The sequence below is a fragment of the Microcaecilia unicolor genome, chromosome 1, assembly GCF_901765095.1.
Source record: "Microcaecilia unicolor chromosome 1, aMicUni1.1, whole genome shotgun sequence".
Classification (NCBI taxonomy): Eukaryota; Metazoa; Chordata; class Amphibia; order Gymnophiona; family Siphonopidae; genus Microcaecilia; species Microcaecilia unicolor.
Genome location: NC_044031.1, coordinates 45,489,856 through 45,504,190, shown reverse-complemented (window position 1 = coordinate 45,504,190; position 14,335 = coordinate 45,489,856). Strand labels below are relative to the sequence as shown.

General features: G+C 43.7%; 1 protein-coding gene across 1 annotated transcript in view; it reads left to right on the top strand.

The window, feature by feature from the left end:
* Positions 1 to 14,335, top strand: part of MYO1G (myosin IG) — a 367,932-nt gene that overhangs the window by 205,225 nt on the left and 148,372 nt on the right. The window contains exon 16 of the mRNA XM_030196702.1: positions 2,504 to 2,711. Within this exon, the coding sequence (XP_030052562.1) occupies positions 2,504 to 2,711 (208 nt within the window). The remainder of the gene's footprint in view (positions 1 to 2,503; positions 2,712 to 14,335) is intronic.

Here is a 14,335-nt window from a genome sequence, read left to right as displayed (position 1 = left end):
TGCACACAGCATCCGAGGTGCGGTCACACTATGGAGCAATACAAAGGCATTATAAAGTCCTCATTTTTGTTTTCCATTCCACAAACTAAAAGAAGTACAAAACAGTTCCAAAGAAATAAAATGGAATGTGGCCATTAAACAGCAGTCTCTGCAGCAGCCCAGCCTCTGCTCCTAATTTTCAAGATGAGGACCACAAACCAATGTCAGAAAAAGCTACAGCCAACAGAACCAACTAGTGGCAAGCAAATAAAGAATTTATTGTAAGGAGCAATCTTTGGTAAGGAGGCATAAGTACTGTCCTACCACAGAGGTGTTTCAGTCGTCACCCAACACGTTTTGGCAGCTGGACTAACCTGCATCAGGGGCACAATCAGTCTTTATAATGAGAACAACAGATACACCTTGAAACAAGATATTCAATGCATAAACATTGCATACACTGGGCTCCTCAAGGCCAATGTGAATTGCTTCCAAACTGCAATAAAAACATTCGGAATTTAAAAGAAAAAGTGGGAAAATGACTTTTCACATGTCTTTTAATTTTTTGTAATTCATTTGCAAAGTTCAGGAAGGTTCCCCTATTGGGCCTTGCCACAGATTAGCAGCATTTCTCTGTCTGAAATTTACACTCCACATCACATAAGCAGTTTCTTTACCCAATCAGATTGTGTCTTTAATCCATCAGCATCATCTGAAACTGTACTGTAATGTTCCTTGTTTCATGTCAGTATGCTCCTTGGTTGCCACAACTATCCAGTCCCACTGAAGGCTTGGTTATGTCTAACTCACTTTCCTCCACCTTGATTGGATATAAAATTATTTGCAGCAGGCTTCGTTGTGTCTAACTCACATTCGGATATAAAATGATTTGCAGCAGGCTTGGTTGCGTCTAACTCACTTTCCTCCACCTTCATTGGATATTAAATGATTTGCAATAAGCTTGGTTGTGTTTAATTCACTTTCCTCCATCTTGGTCAGATATAGAATGATTTGCAGCAAGCTTGGTTATGTTTAACTCACTTTCCTCCACTTTGATCGGATATAAAGTGATTTGCAGCAGGCTTGGTTGTGTCTAACTCACTTTCCTCCACCTTCATCAGATGTATACAATGATTTGCAGGAGGCTTGGTTGTGTCTAACTCAGTTTTGGATATAAAATGATTTGCAGCAGGCTTGGTTGTGTTTAACTCACTTTCGGATTTAAAATGATGTGCAGCATGCTTGGTTGTTTCTAACTCACTTTGGGATATAAAATGATTTGCAGCAGGCTTGGCACTGTTTAACTCACGTTCCTTCACCTTGATCAGATATAAAATGATTTGCAGCAGGCTTGGTTGTGTCTAACTTACTTTCCTCCACCTTCATCGGATATAAAATGATTTGCAGTAAGCTTGGTTGTGTTTAATTCACTTTCCTCCTCCTTGATCGGATGTAAAATGATTTGCAACGGTCTTGGTTGTGTCTAACTCATTTTCAGATATAGAATGATTTGCAGCAAGCTTGGTTGTGTTTAACTCACTTTCCTCCACCTTGATCGGATATAAAATGATTTGCAGCAGGCTTGGTTGTGTCTAACTCACTTTCCTCCACCTTCATCAGATGTATACAATGATTTGCAGGAGGCTTGGTTGTTTCTAACTCACTTTTGGATTTAAAATGATTTGCAACGGTCTTGGTTGTGTCTAACTCATTTTCAGATATAGAATGATTTGCAGCAAGCTTGGTTGTGTCTAACTCACTTTCCTCCACCTTCATCAGATGTATACAATGATTTGCAGGAGGCTTGGTTGTGTCTAACTCACTTTTGGATATAAAATGATTTGCAGCAGGCTTGGCACTGTTTAACTCACGTTCCTTTACCTTGATCAGATATAAAATGATTTGCAGCAGGCTTGGTTGTGTCTAACTTACTTTCCTCCACCTTCATCGGATATAAAATGATTTGCAGTAAGCTTGGTTGTGTCTAACTCACTTTCGGATATAAAATGATTTGCAGGAAGCTTGATAGTGTTTAATTTACTTTCCTCCTCCTTGATCAGATGTAAAATGATTTGCAACGGTCTTGGTTGTGTCTAACTCATTTTCAGATATAGAATGATTTGCAGCAAGCTTGGTTGTGTTTAACTCACTTTCCTCCACTTTGATCGGATATAAAGTGATTTGCAGCAGGCTTGGTTGTGTCTAACTCACTTTCCTCCACCTTCATCAGATATAAAACGATTTGCAGCAGGCTTGGTTGTGTCTAACTCACTTTCCTCCACCTTCATCAGATGTATACAATGATTTGCAGGAGGCTTGGTTGTGTCTAACTCAGTTTTGGATATAAAATGATTTGCAGCAGGCTTGGCACTGTTTAACTCACGTTCCTTCACCTTGATCAGATATAAAATGATTTGCAGCAGGCTTGGTTGTGTCTAACTTACTTTCCTCTACCTTCATCGGATATAAAATGATTTGCAGTAAGCTTGGTTGTGTTTAATTCACTTTCCTCCATCTTGCCTAGGTATAAAATGACCTGTGAATACACCTGGCCTAACCACCTCATGGCAACGGACCGTGATGCCACCAAGGCCATTATTGACCAGCATGGCTTCCAGGATGATGTGGCCTATGGTCTGACAAAGGTGTTTATCCGCACACCCCAAACTCTCTTCACACTGGAGTATGAACGGGCACAGCTTATCCCCATCATTGTGCTCCTCTTACAAAAGGTAAGATGGCAGAGTTGCAGACTTGAGTTTCTAATCTTCTCTAATCTGTGTAATTGCTTTTATGTATGTGATCTTGTAACCCACCTAGAATCACAGATAGCGTGAAATATAAATTTTAAAAAGAAAGAACTTGTATTAAGGGGAAAAACACATGCAAAATCTCATGATTAGATTTATTTTTACATACGGGGTCACTTTATAAATCATGTTTTTTTTTTTTGTTACATTTGTACCCCGCGCTTTCCCACTCATGGCAGGCTCAATGCGGCTTACATGGGGCAATGGAGGGTTAAGTGACTTGCCCTGAGTCACAAGGAGCTGCCTGTGCCTGAAGTGGGAATGGAACTCAGTTCCTCAGGACCAAAGTCCACTACCCTAACCACTAGGCCACTCCTCCACTGTTGCAACTATTTGAGATTCTACATGGAATGTTGCTATTCCACTAGAAACATTCCATGTAGAAGTCGGCCCTTGCAGATCATCACCAATGTGGCCGCGCAGGCTTCTGCAGGCCATGCAGGACGTCAGACTCACAGAAGCCTTCTACATGGAATGTTGCTAGTGGAATAGCAACATTCCATGTAGAATCTCTAATAGTAGCAACATTCCATGTAGAATCTCCAATAGTATCTATTTTATTTTTGTTACATTTGTACCCCACGCTATCCCACTCATGGCAGGCTCAATGCGGCTTACATGTGGCAATGGAGGGTTAAGTGACTTGCCCTGAGTCACAAGGAGCTGCCTGTGCCTGAAGTGGGAATCGAACTCAGTTCCTCAGGACCAAAGTCCACCACCCTAACCACTAGGCCACTGCTCCACTCCACATGAAAAGCATGTTTTCCCTACAAAACATTACTGTTACAAAATTGTGCATGGGTATGCACACATCAAATGCAGGTGCACTAAAAGACTGCACATAGGCATCCTGTATAAGAAGCTTAGGAAGGCTAAGCCACCCCAGCCCCAACCATAAACTTCCCCTCCACTCCACCCTCCTGCACGCTCACTTCCTCCACCAGGTCCGCTGCCTTTCCAGCTCTGCAGTGGTAAAGAACAGAAAAGACAAGCAGGACCATTGCTTTATGTTTGTCGCTGCTAGCTCTGCTGTTCCCACCCCTGAGAAGCAAGAAGTCTACATAAGAGGGGGCAGGAACAGAAGAGCTAGGGGTGGCATGCCCAAAACAATGGTCCGGTGCATGTTTTCTGATTTTGATGCCGCAGACTCGGAAGGCAGTGTTTTTTATGTTTTTTAATTACTGTGGACCCAGTATTCAGCCAGTGGTGATCAGCATTTTGCTGAGCGCGGCAGCAATAAACCCAGAAATTCAAGAGAGCCATGTCCAAGTCCTGGAACTGAATTTCCAGGTCTAGGGAACTGGCTACAACATAGCCAGTTAAGTGCGAAATTTTGCACTTATTTGGCTATGAAGTACTGCGTAGAGATAGGACTGCGTTTTATGCGGTCCTATTTATGTGGTTATTTTAACTGGTTAAGTGCCAACTCCTCACCTGGAATGCTCCCAAAAATAGCTAGTTTTGGCTTGAGAGTTAACTGGATATTTTCAGTGGCATTATCCAGTTAACTGCTGCTGAAAATGCCCAGTTAGTCCTATGTATATACAGTGGGGGAAATAAGTATTTGATCCCTTGCTGATTTTGTAAGTTTGCCCACTGACAAAGACATGAGCAGCCCATAATTGAAGGGTAGGTTATTGGTAACAGTGAGAGATAGCACATCACAAATTAAATCCGGAAAATCACATTGTGGAAAGTATATGAATTTATTTGCATTCTGCAGAGGGAAATAAGTATTTGATCCCCCATCAACCAGTAAGAGATCTGGCCCCTACAGACCAGGTAGATGCTCCAAATCAACTCGTTACCTGCATGACAGACAGCTGTCGGCAATGGTCACCTGTATGAAAGACACCTGTCCACAGACTCAGTGAATCAGTCAGACTCTAACCTCTACAAAATGGCCAAGAGCAAGGAGCTGTCTAAGGATGTCAGGGACAAGATCATACACCTGCACAAGGCTGGAATGGGCTACAAAACCATCAGTAAGACGCTGGGCGAGAAGGAGACAACTGTTGGTGCCATAGTAAGAAAATGGAAGAAGTACAAAATGACTGTCAATCGACAAAGATCTGGGGCTCCACGCAAAATCTCACCTCGTGGGGTATCCTTGATCATGAGGAAGGTTAGAAATCAGCCTACAACTACAAGGGGGGAACTTGTCAATGATCTCAAGGCAGCTGGGACCACTGTCACCACGAAAACCATTGGTAACACATTACGACATAACGGATTGCAATCCTGCAGTGCCCGCAAGGTCCCCCTGCTCCGGAAGGCACATGTGACGGCCCGTCTGAAGTTTGCCAGTGAACACCTGGATGATGCCGAGAGTGATTGGGAGAAGGTGCTGTGGTCAGATGAGACAAAAATTGAGCTCTTTGGCATGAACTCAACTCGCCGTGTTTGGAGGAAGAGAAATGCTGCCTATGACCCAAAGAACACCGTCCCCACTGTCAAGCATGGAGGTGGAAATGTTATGTTTTGGGGGTGTTTCTCTGCTAAGGGCACAGGACTACTTCACCGCATCAATGGGAGAATGGATGGGGCCATGTACCGTACAATTCTGAGTGACAACCTCCTTCCCTCCGCCAGGGCCTTAAAAATGGGTCGTGGCTGGGTCTTCCAGCACGACAATGACCCAAAACATACAGCCAAGGCAACAAAGGAGTGGCTCAGGAAGAAGCACATTAGGGTCATGGAGTGGCCTAGCCAGTCACCAGACCTTAATCCCATTGAAAACTTATGGAGGGAGCTGAAGCTGCGAGTTGCCAAGCGACAGCCCAGAACTCTTAATGATTTAGAGATGATCTGCAAAGAGGAGTGGACCAAAATTCCTCCTGACATGTGTGCAAACCTCATCATCAACTACAGAAGACGTCTGACCGCTGTGCTTGCCAACAAGGGTTTTGCCACCAAGTATTAGGTCTTGTTTGCCAGAGGGATTAAATACTTATTTCCCTCTGCAGAATGCAAATAAATTCATATACTTTCCACAATGTGATTTTCCGAATTTAATTTGTGATGTGCTATCTCTCACTGTTACCAATAACCTACCCTTCAATTATGGGCTGCTCATGTCTTTGTCAGTGGGCAAACTTACAAAATCAGCAAGGGATCAAATACTTATTTCCCCCACTGTATATAATCAGTGCCGTAGCGAGGGCTAATGGCACCCAGGGCGGGTCGTCACTGCGCACCCCCCACCCGGGTTCAGCACGGCGCGACCCCCCCCCCTCTGCGGTGCACCCCCCCGGACCACATTCTTATCTGCGGGAGGGCCGATCCGCCCCGAGTGCACGTCACTCAGAGCTGCGTCGGCCCCGCTGGTTCCCTGCTCTCTCTGCCCCGGAACAGGAAGTAACCTGTTCCGGGGCAGAGAGAGCAGGGAACCAGCGGGGCCGGCACCCCCCGAGCGCGTGCTCCTGGGGCGGACCGCCCCTCCCGCCCCTCCCCCTCCCTACGCCACTGATATATATATATATAGTTAATAAAAGAGAGAAACTAAGACAAGGACTAATGACTATAAAATGTACAGCAGGAAAGTTTCTCCTCATCCATATGAGGGTCCACTTTTCTATTAGACCTGATAGACTTACCACCCAGGAATGCTAAAAAATCATCCCGCACATTCCTTAATCTTCACTTCCCCAACTGTAAAGGTCTAAAATACAAACTAACGCATGCGTCAACCTTTTCCTACCTGAGCACACAATTCTGGAATGCTCTACCACGCAACTTAAAAACGATCTATGAACTAACTAACTTCAGCAAACTACTGAAGACCCATCTCTTTAATAAGGCATACAACAAAGATCAACAAATATGAACTCCTATATATATATCCAGAACTGCCTTACGATATTTGCTTCTTAAACTACTATCATGTTTTATCATTATCATGTTACCCAAGATCCTTCTGTTATACTAAATGTATATTTTCTTATATATTTCCACTATTCATGATGTATTGTAAGCCACATTGAGCCTGCAAAGAGGTGGGAAAATGTGGGATACAAATGCAACAAATAAATAAATAAATATTTCTACTCGTTGGGAGAGCAGGTGTCAAGGCATCTTAGACGGTCTTGCCCCTTTGCAACTTAAATCCTCCTTCCACCGCAGATCTAAACCTTGGTTTACTCATGAACTTAAAGAGTTGAAGCAACAAACTAGAAGGCTGGAGAGAGCTTGGTTTACGTCCAAAAGCGCCCGCACCTTATCAGCTTGGAAGCATTCTCATTGCACTTACAAATATGCAATCAAACAAGCCAAGAGAGCTTTCTTCCATAAAAGAATTCAAGCGAATATGTTGGATACTCGGAAGCTATACCGTCAACTGACTTCTCTTCTAGACACCACCCCAGTTACCTCACCAAGTGCTGATATGCCTTCAGCGTCCCAGTTGGCCAACTATTTCAGGGAAAAAATCCTTCTACTTCGGAATTCGCTTCCCCTGAATGCCACTAGTGTTGATGCCTTCCTTAATGGCCTTTCGGCCCCACTAGCCCCTTGCCCAGCTGACCATTATTAGTCCTTCTTTGATCAGGTCACCACTGTGCAGGTCTCCTTGGCCCTTCGCAAGTTTTCACTGACGCACTGCAAGCTGGATATCTGCCCTAACTACCTGCTGCAATCGGCACCAGAGTGTTTTGTTGCTGACTTTACATCCTACCTCAACTACATGCTTCAGCGTGGGCGCTTCCCCGCGGCCCACGGTCACATTCTCCTAACACCAATCCCAAAGGACCCGAAGTGTGAGCCTAGTATTATTTCTAACTACCGCCCTGTTGCTACTATCCCATTACTTGTCAAGACTATGGAGAGCATGGTTAATTCCCAGCTCATTAATTATTTAGACAAATTTTCAATTCTTCATGCCTCCCAATCTGGATTCCGGTCTCACCACAGTACCGAGACAGTGCTGGTTACTCTTCTGTCCAACTTTCGGAAGGAACTGTCTTTTGGGAAAAACATTTTGGTTCTCCAATTTGATTTGTCAAGTGCGTTCGACATGGTTGACCACAATCTCCTCCTTACGCTGCTAAGTGAATTTGGTGTTGGTGGCACTGTCTTGGATTGGTTTTGGGAATTTCTATCTTGCCAATCCTATCGGGTCAAAGTCCAGTCTACTATATCTCCATCCTGGAAGTCGCAATGTGGAGTTCCTCAAGGCTCCCCCCTTTCGCCTACCTTCTTTAACATCATAATGACCCCACTGGTAACTGCCCTTTCCAACCATGGCCTGAATCCCTAAAACTATGCTGATGATGTGTCTATTTACATTCCTTTCCAAACTTCCTTAGCCAAAATCACAGCGGACATTCAGAACAGTCTCGCCATTATGGTCAACTGGGCTAGCACATTTAAGTTTAAGCTAAATAAGGAAAAAATGCATTGCCTCATTCTCTCCTCCCCGTTCAAACAGCCTATCCCGGGCACGATTGCTGCGCTGGACTTCTCCATCCCTATCTCAACAAGTCTGAAGCTTCTCGGGGTCACTCTGGATTCCCACTTGACTCTCGACCTCCAAGTATCGTCAATTGCAAAGCGTATGTTCCTTTCCATGAGGTCTCTTAAGCGTATCAAGCAGTTCCTGCCATTCGACCTCTTCAGGACTCTACTCCACTCCCTCGTTCTGAGCCATTTCGACTACTGCAATGGAATTTACACCGGCTGCAAAGAACATACCCTCAAAAAACTCCAGACTGTGCAGAACACGGCGGCGAGGCTTCTATTTGGCAAATCTCGGTTTGAAGCAGCAAAACCCCTTTGTGAAAAGCTCCACTAGCTCCCGATTAAAGAACGTATTGAATTTAAACTATGTGCTCTTACGCACAAGATAGTTTATGGGGGCGTTCCAGCTTATATGTATAGCCTGATTGACCTTCCTCCCCGAAATTCCGAGAAGTCGTCTCGCACCTATCTCAATCTTCACTTTCCAAACTGCAGAAACGTAAGATACAAGCTACTGTTTGCCTCCTCTTTTATCTTTATGAGTCCCCGTTATTGGAATGCATTACCATTATCGTTAAGAGAGCTATCCGATCACAGCCCGTTCAAGAAGTCCCTAAAGACCTACCTATGTGATCGATCATACTCCTCTGTTGCTTGACCTCCTGTAATCCCTCATCCCTTTATCCTATTGTTTCCCTCCCTTCCCCTCTTCTGCCTTATTCTCTGTTGTCCTAGAATTACTATGTTACTCCTTTCCTTGAATGTTGTAAGCCACATGGAGCCTGCCTCAGTGGGATTGTGTAGGATATAAGTGTTCATAAATAAATAAATAAATTTATATTAATATTAATATTGGTCTGCTTTGATGATGATTTTCTGTAAAATAACTGTGGAAATGAATGACTGCTATATACAAGCTTTACTAGTTACTGGCATTTGTATCAATAGTCATGGATCCCACTGGAGTAACATTGTATTTATACAATAGGCATAAAGGGCTAGATTCTATATATAGTGTCAAAACAATTGGTGCTGAAATAAAGCAATGTTCTATAAGCTGCGCTTAAAGTTAGGCATGGTTTATAGAATAGCACTTATGCCTGGGAATCACACCTAACTTTAGGCGTGACCATTTGCATCGACTGAAACATGGTGCAAATGTACATGCCTACATTAAGCGCATATAATTTTAGGAATGTCCTCGTTTTGTCTATGGCCCTCCCATTTCTGCACACTCTCTTTCAAATCGCACGTAAATTATAGACACAGATCCTGTGCCTAAATTTAGGTGCATATTCAATTAGATTTTATTTATTTATTTATTTATATAGCTGGTTAGCCACTATGCGCTAAGCACTGATATTCAGCTGAGATAACCAGCTATCTCATGCTGAATACTAACGCTTAGCCGGCTAAGTGCTATTTAATCGTTCCTGGCCAGTTAAATAGCGCTGAATATTGGTCAAACTATATTTATGTGCTCAGTGTAAGTGCAAGCGCCTAGATTAGAGAATCGCCCATATTGACTTTAAGGATCTTATATGAAGAGAATTTGCATCAAGAAAAAAAAACTGGTTGAATCCTAAACTTGCTGTCTTTGTTAGTGTCAGAAATGTGCTCTGTCTTGTATCTTCTAGTCAGCAGGTTTGTCCTTCTCTTGCTTGCTTTTTTTGCTGTTGTTTGGGAGAGCATTCTTTCTTTCTTTCTTTCTGCCTTCTTAGAAAAATGGAGCGTTCATCAGTCTTCAGTTCTGTCTCTCTGCATGCTCTGTCCTGTTTTTATATGGTCTCATAGAAATGCAGGGATGTAGTGTGATGTACTCTTCCCTCAGCAGGCCATTGATTGTGATTCTCTGTAGGACATGATTCTCCCAAGTGCTTCAGATGGTTAGTCGTAATGGGGGGAGGGGGAGACTGGTTTTTGACTGCTGATTCAGTTGAAACTACAACTGAAAGCCAGTCATAAGTTGTGTATTACATTGAATTTGTGCATTGGTTTCAATCAGCAGTAGGCATTCTGGTATGCTGTTTAATCAGCGGACCAGTGATTGACTCCACAAAACATCTCTTTTGTTCAAGCTGGTCTCTTCTCTGCTTTCATCTTGTCTGTCTTTTAATTTCATCTCCCGATTTCTCATCTCAGTTTTTCTTTTCTTTTCTTTGATGCTTGCTCCATCTAGCTCTCTCTTTTTTTAAGAATATTTTTATTTCAAAGATTTTAGAAAAATTACTGTATACAATTATCCATTTGTGCCAGAAACCAAAGAGAGCAACAACTGGTAACTATTCAAGTAAAATGGTACATATAACAAAATAATAATAATTATCTCTTACATTAGACTATAATCATAAGGGAGGAGGGAGAAAAATGGAGCACTTTCGTAAGTAACAATCAAAAGGAAAGGCTTAACATTGAAGAACCTTGAGGGGCCCTTTTACTAAGACGCGTAGGCGCCTACGCACGCGCAGTGTGCATCAATGTGGAGTTACTGCCCGGCTACCGTGTGGCCCTTGCAGTAATTTCATTTTTGACGCACGTCCACTGCGCGCGCCGGAAAAGAATTTTTATTTTCTGGCGCACGGCAGAAACCGGGTGGTAATCGTCATTTTATGCGCGTAGACGATTTCTGCATGGTTAACGCCTGAGACCTTACTACTGAGTCAATGGCCGACGGTAAGGTCTCAGACCCAAAATGGACGCACGCCAATTTTTATTTTGCTGCACGTCCATTTTCGTCAAAAATTTTTTAAAGGCCTTTTTTACAGGCGTGCTGAAAAATGGATCTGCGTGCACCCAAAACATGCGCCTACACTAGCGCAACCTATTTTTTGACGCACCTTAATAAAAGGACCCCTGAGTTTCTTAACCATCACCCACCCTATCATTGGCTTGAGACAGCTGTGATGCCCCAGCTTCTTTAAATCTAAAAAGGCACATAATTGATCAAGGACAAAAAAACTGATATCTAGCACCCACATAGGAAAATATATATGTGCAGGTGTGCCTAAGAGAAAAAGGCAGCTTCCAAAGATACCTCCACCCCCCCCCCCCCCCCCCAATATTCTAAACTATTTAACCAGCCAGGTACGGTTACTGCCTAACTGCAGATATTCAGCAAGAGATAACCAGTCATCTCCTGCTGAATATCCCGGTTAGCAGCTAACTGCTAACCGGCTATATCGCATGACATAGCTGGTTAGGCATGGCTATTCTGTGCCTAACTGGCTATGTTGAGCGGTCAAAACAGGCCACTTAAATAGCAGCCTTATCTTTGACCACTAAAAAAGTTAACCAGCTAGCAATGAATATTCAATGCCAGTCACCGGAAACAACTCGGCATTGAATATCTGAGGTCAACACTGATTGCGACACTTCTGTGAGCTGAATATTGGGCCCAAAGTCTCTTGGTGCATAGCCAAAAACAACTGGCACCTTTCTTACTTGAGCCTACTACTACTACTACTACTGCTATAAATCATTTCTATAGCGCTACCAGTCGTACGCAGCGCTTCACAATTGAACATGAAGAAAAGACAGTCCCTGCTTAAAAAGAGCTTACAATCTGAATCAGGACAGACTGGACAAATAAGTGATAAGGGTAGGACAGACAGATAGGACACATAGGGAAAAGGGACTATTGAAGAGAGGAAGACAAGATAAGGTTACGAGCAGGTGACAAGTTAGGAATTAAAAGCAGCATCAAACAGGTAGGTCTTTAGCCCGGATTTGCAGGCGGCCAGGGATGGAGCTTGACGTAATGGCTCAGGAAATCTATTCCAGGCATAAGGTGCGGAGAGATAAAAGGAACGGAGTCTGGAGTTAGCAATGGAGGAGAAGGGTGCAATTAGGAGAGATTTGTCTAGTGAACGGAGTTCCTAGTCATGTCAGGGTAGATTTGTATCCTTTGTCTCAAAAAGACGACAGAAGCTTTCTTACGGTATAAACGCAGACTTATGTCTTGGTCAAAAACCAAAATGACTAAAAGAGTGGCCATTTCTTGGAGCTCAAAGTCAGAAGATTCAAGGATTACGGAAATATCCACGAGTTCCGTATCAGAGGACTTCTTTTTTCCAGGAAGAAAGGGAAAGGGAATGGGACTTGATATACTGCCTTTCTGTGGGTTTTTTTGCAATTAATTCAAAGCTGTTTACATAGTATTTATTTTATTTATTTATTTATTTATTGCATTTGTATCCCACATTTTCCCACCTTTTTGCGGGCTCAGTGTGGCTTACAATACGATATGAATGATGGAAATACAATTTGTTACAACTTGGTTATGGTTTACATTTTGAAGAGTTATACAAGACAATCAAAGTGTTGTTAAGGAATATATATACACATGTACTTATTTGTACTTGCGGCAATGGAGGGTTTAGTGACTTACAGAGATTCACAAGGAGCTGCAGTGGGAATCGGACCCAGTTCCCCAGAATCATAGTCTGCTGCGGAAACCACTAGGCTTCTCCTCCGAAACAAAACTTATTACACGGAGGCATCATGGAGTCTGAAAAATTCAATACTTCCTGCAGATATTTCTTAAAGGCTTAAACAGGTGGCAATCCAACAATTTTTGGAACGCTCAAAACTTGTAGATTCAAATTGTCTAAGAAGATTCTCCCATCTAGTCCAGTTTCCTATGTATAGTGATTTTATCTTGGACTAATGTATTAACAACCCCTTTTGTTTTCTTAGCCTTCTTGCTCCAGATTTTTTATGATGTTCTACTCCTAGATTTCCCTGTTTCTGCACCAACACTCCCACTGTACTAACCAAAGCATTCAAATCAGAAGAACGTTTCACTAAAGAATCATCCAGTTTCACTAGCATAGCCCAGATAGTCTAGAGCAGTGATGGGCAACCTTTTGAGCTTGGTGTGTCAAAATTCACCAAAAAACCGAGCCTAACTCGGGTGGTGTGTCACTTCAAGAAAACTCACTGCTACTAGGAACGCACCCGGGCCCCCCCCCCTACCCGAGATTGCTGCCCACCCGAGGTCGCCGGGCCCCTCCTCCACCCGCTACCGGGCCCGGAACTAACCTTAAAGCCTCCTTTCACGTCGCAGCAAGCAGCAGCAGGGCAGACCTCTCCTCCTTCCTTCTGTGTTCCGCCCTCGCGGACGTTACGTCAGGCGAGGTCAGGACACGGAAGGAAGGAGTGGCCTGCCCTGCTGCTGCTTGCTGCGACGTGAAAGGAGGCTTTAAGGTTAGTTTCCGGGAGCGAGGAGGGAGGGCGGACCACACTGCGGCGGCGCCGCGTGTCATCCAAAATGGCTACGCGTGTCAGTGCTGACACGCGTGTCATAGGTTCGCCATCAGGGGTCTAGAGGGACACCTTAGGGGTCTCCAAAGATCAACCACACTTAACTGAGCTTCAGCTTATGCCTACTCTCAACGGCTCATCTGGCATAGCTGCAGTACTCACCACGCCGGGTCCACTCTCCAGCATAACATCAGAAAGGATCTCTTTTCAATCGTGTCTCAGTGCCCGGGTTCCATTATAGAATACTACTGTAATCCCATATCGGCACGCCGAACATATAGACACCCTCACTTAAACCAGCTATAGAGCTGATGTAAGCATAGGCACCTACATGTGGCAGGGATGCATGTAACTTATAGTAGTCTAAAAGTTACACAGATAAGTGCGAGCCCTGCCTGTGTCCTGCCTGTGTGATTTACCACCTTGCAGATGCTCACTAAGTAAGTTAAGCGGGTATTTGCACAATAGCACTTAGGTGCCCTGCCAGCGTAAACGTGGACACACCTTGGTTATAAAATTAACCTTCACATAAATGCAGCTAACACAAAATATGGTTAAGAAGCAGAACAGAGACTTTTTTCACCTTCTCTTGGGACACCTTCATCTCCCTGCTGACTCCCTGATGACTTTTGTTACTCCTGTTTCTCCAAATGCTTGAATCTATCCTCTTTTCACCTTTTACCTTTCTTCTCTGGACAAGACACTAGATAGGCTGCTGGCTCAACCATTAGACAAGATTAGGTAGTCACCTAGGGCGACAGCTTCTTGGGAGGGTGAGCAGTTGTTAGCCCATTTACCTAGATTATTCTGGGAGGGCTGCTGTTAGAGTC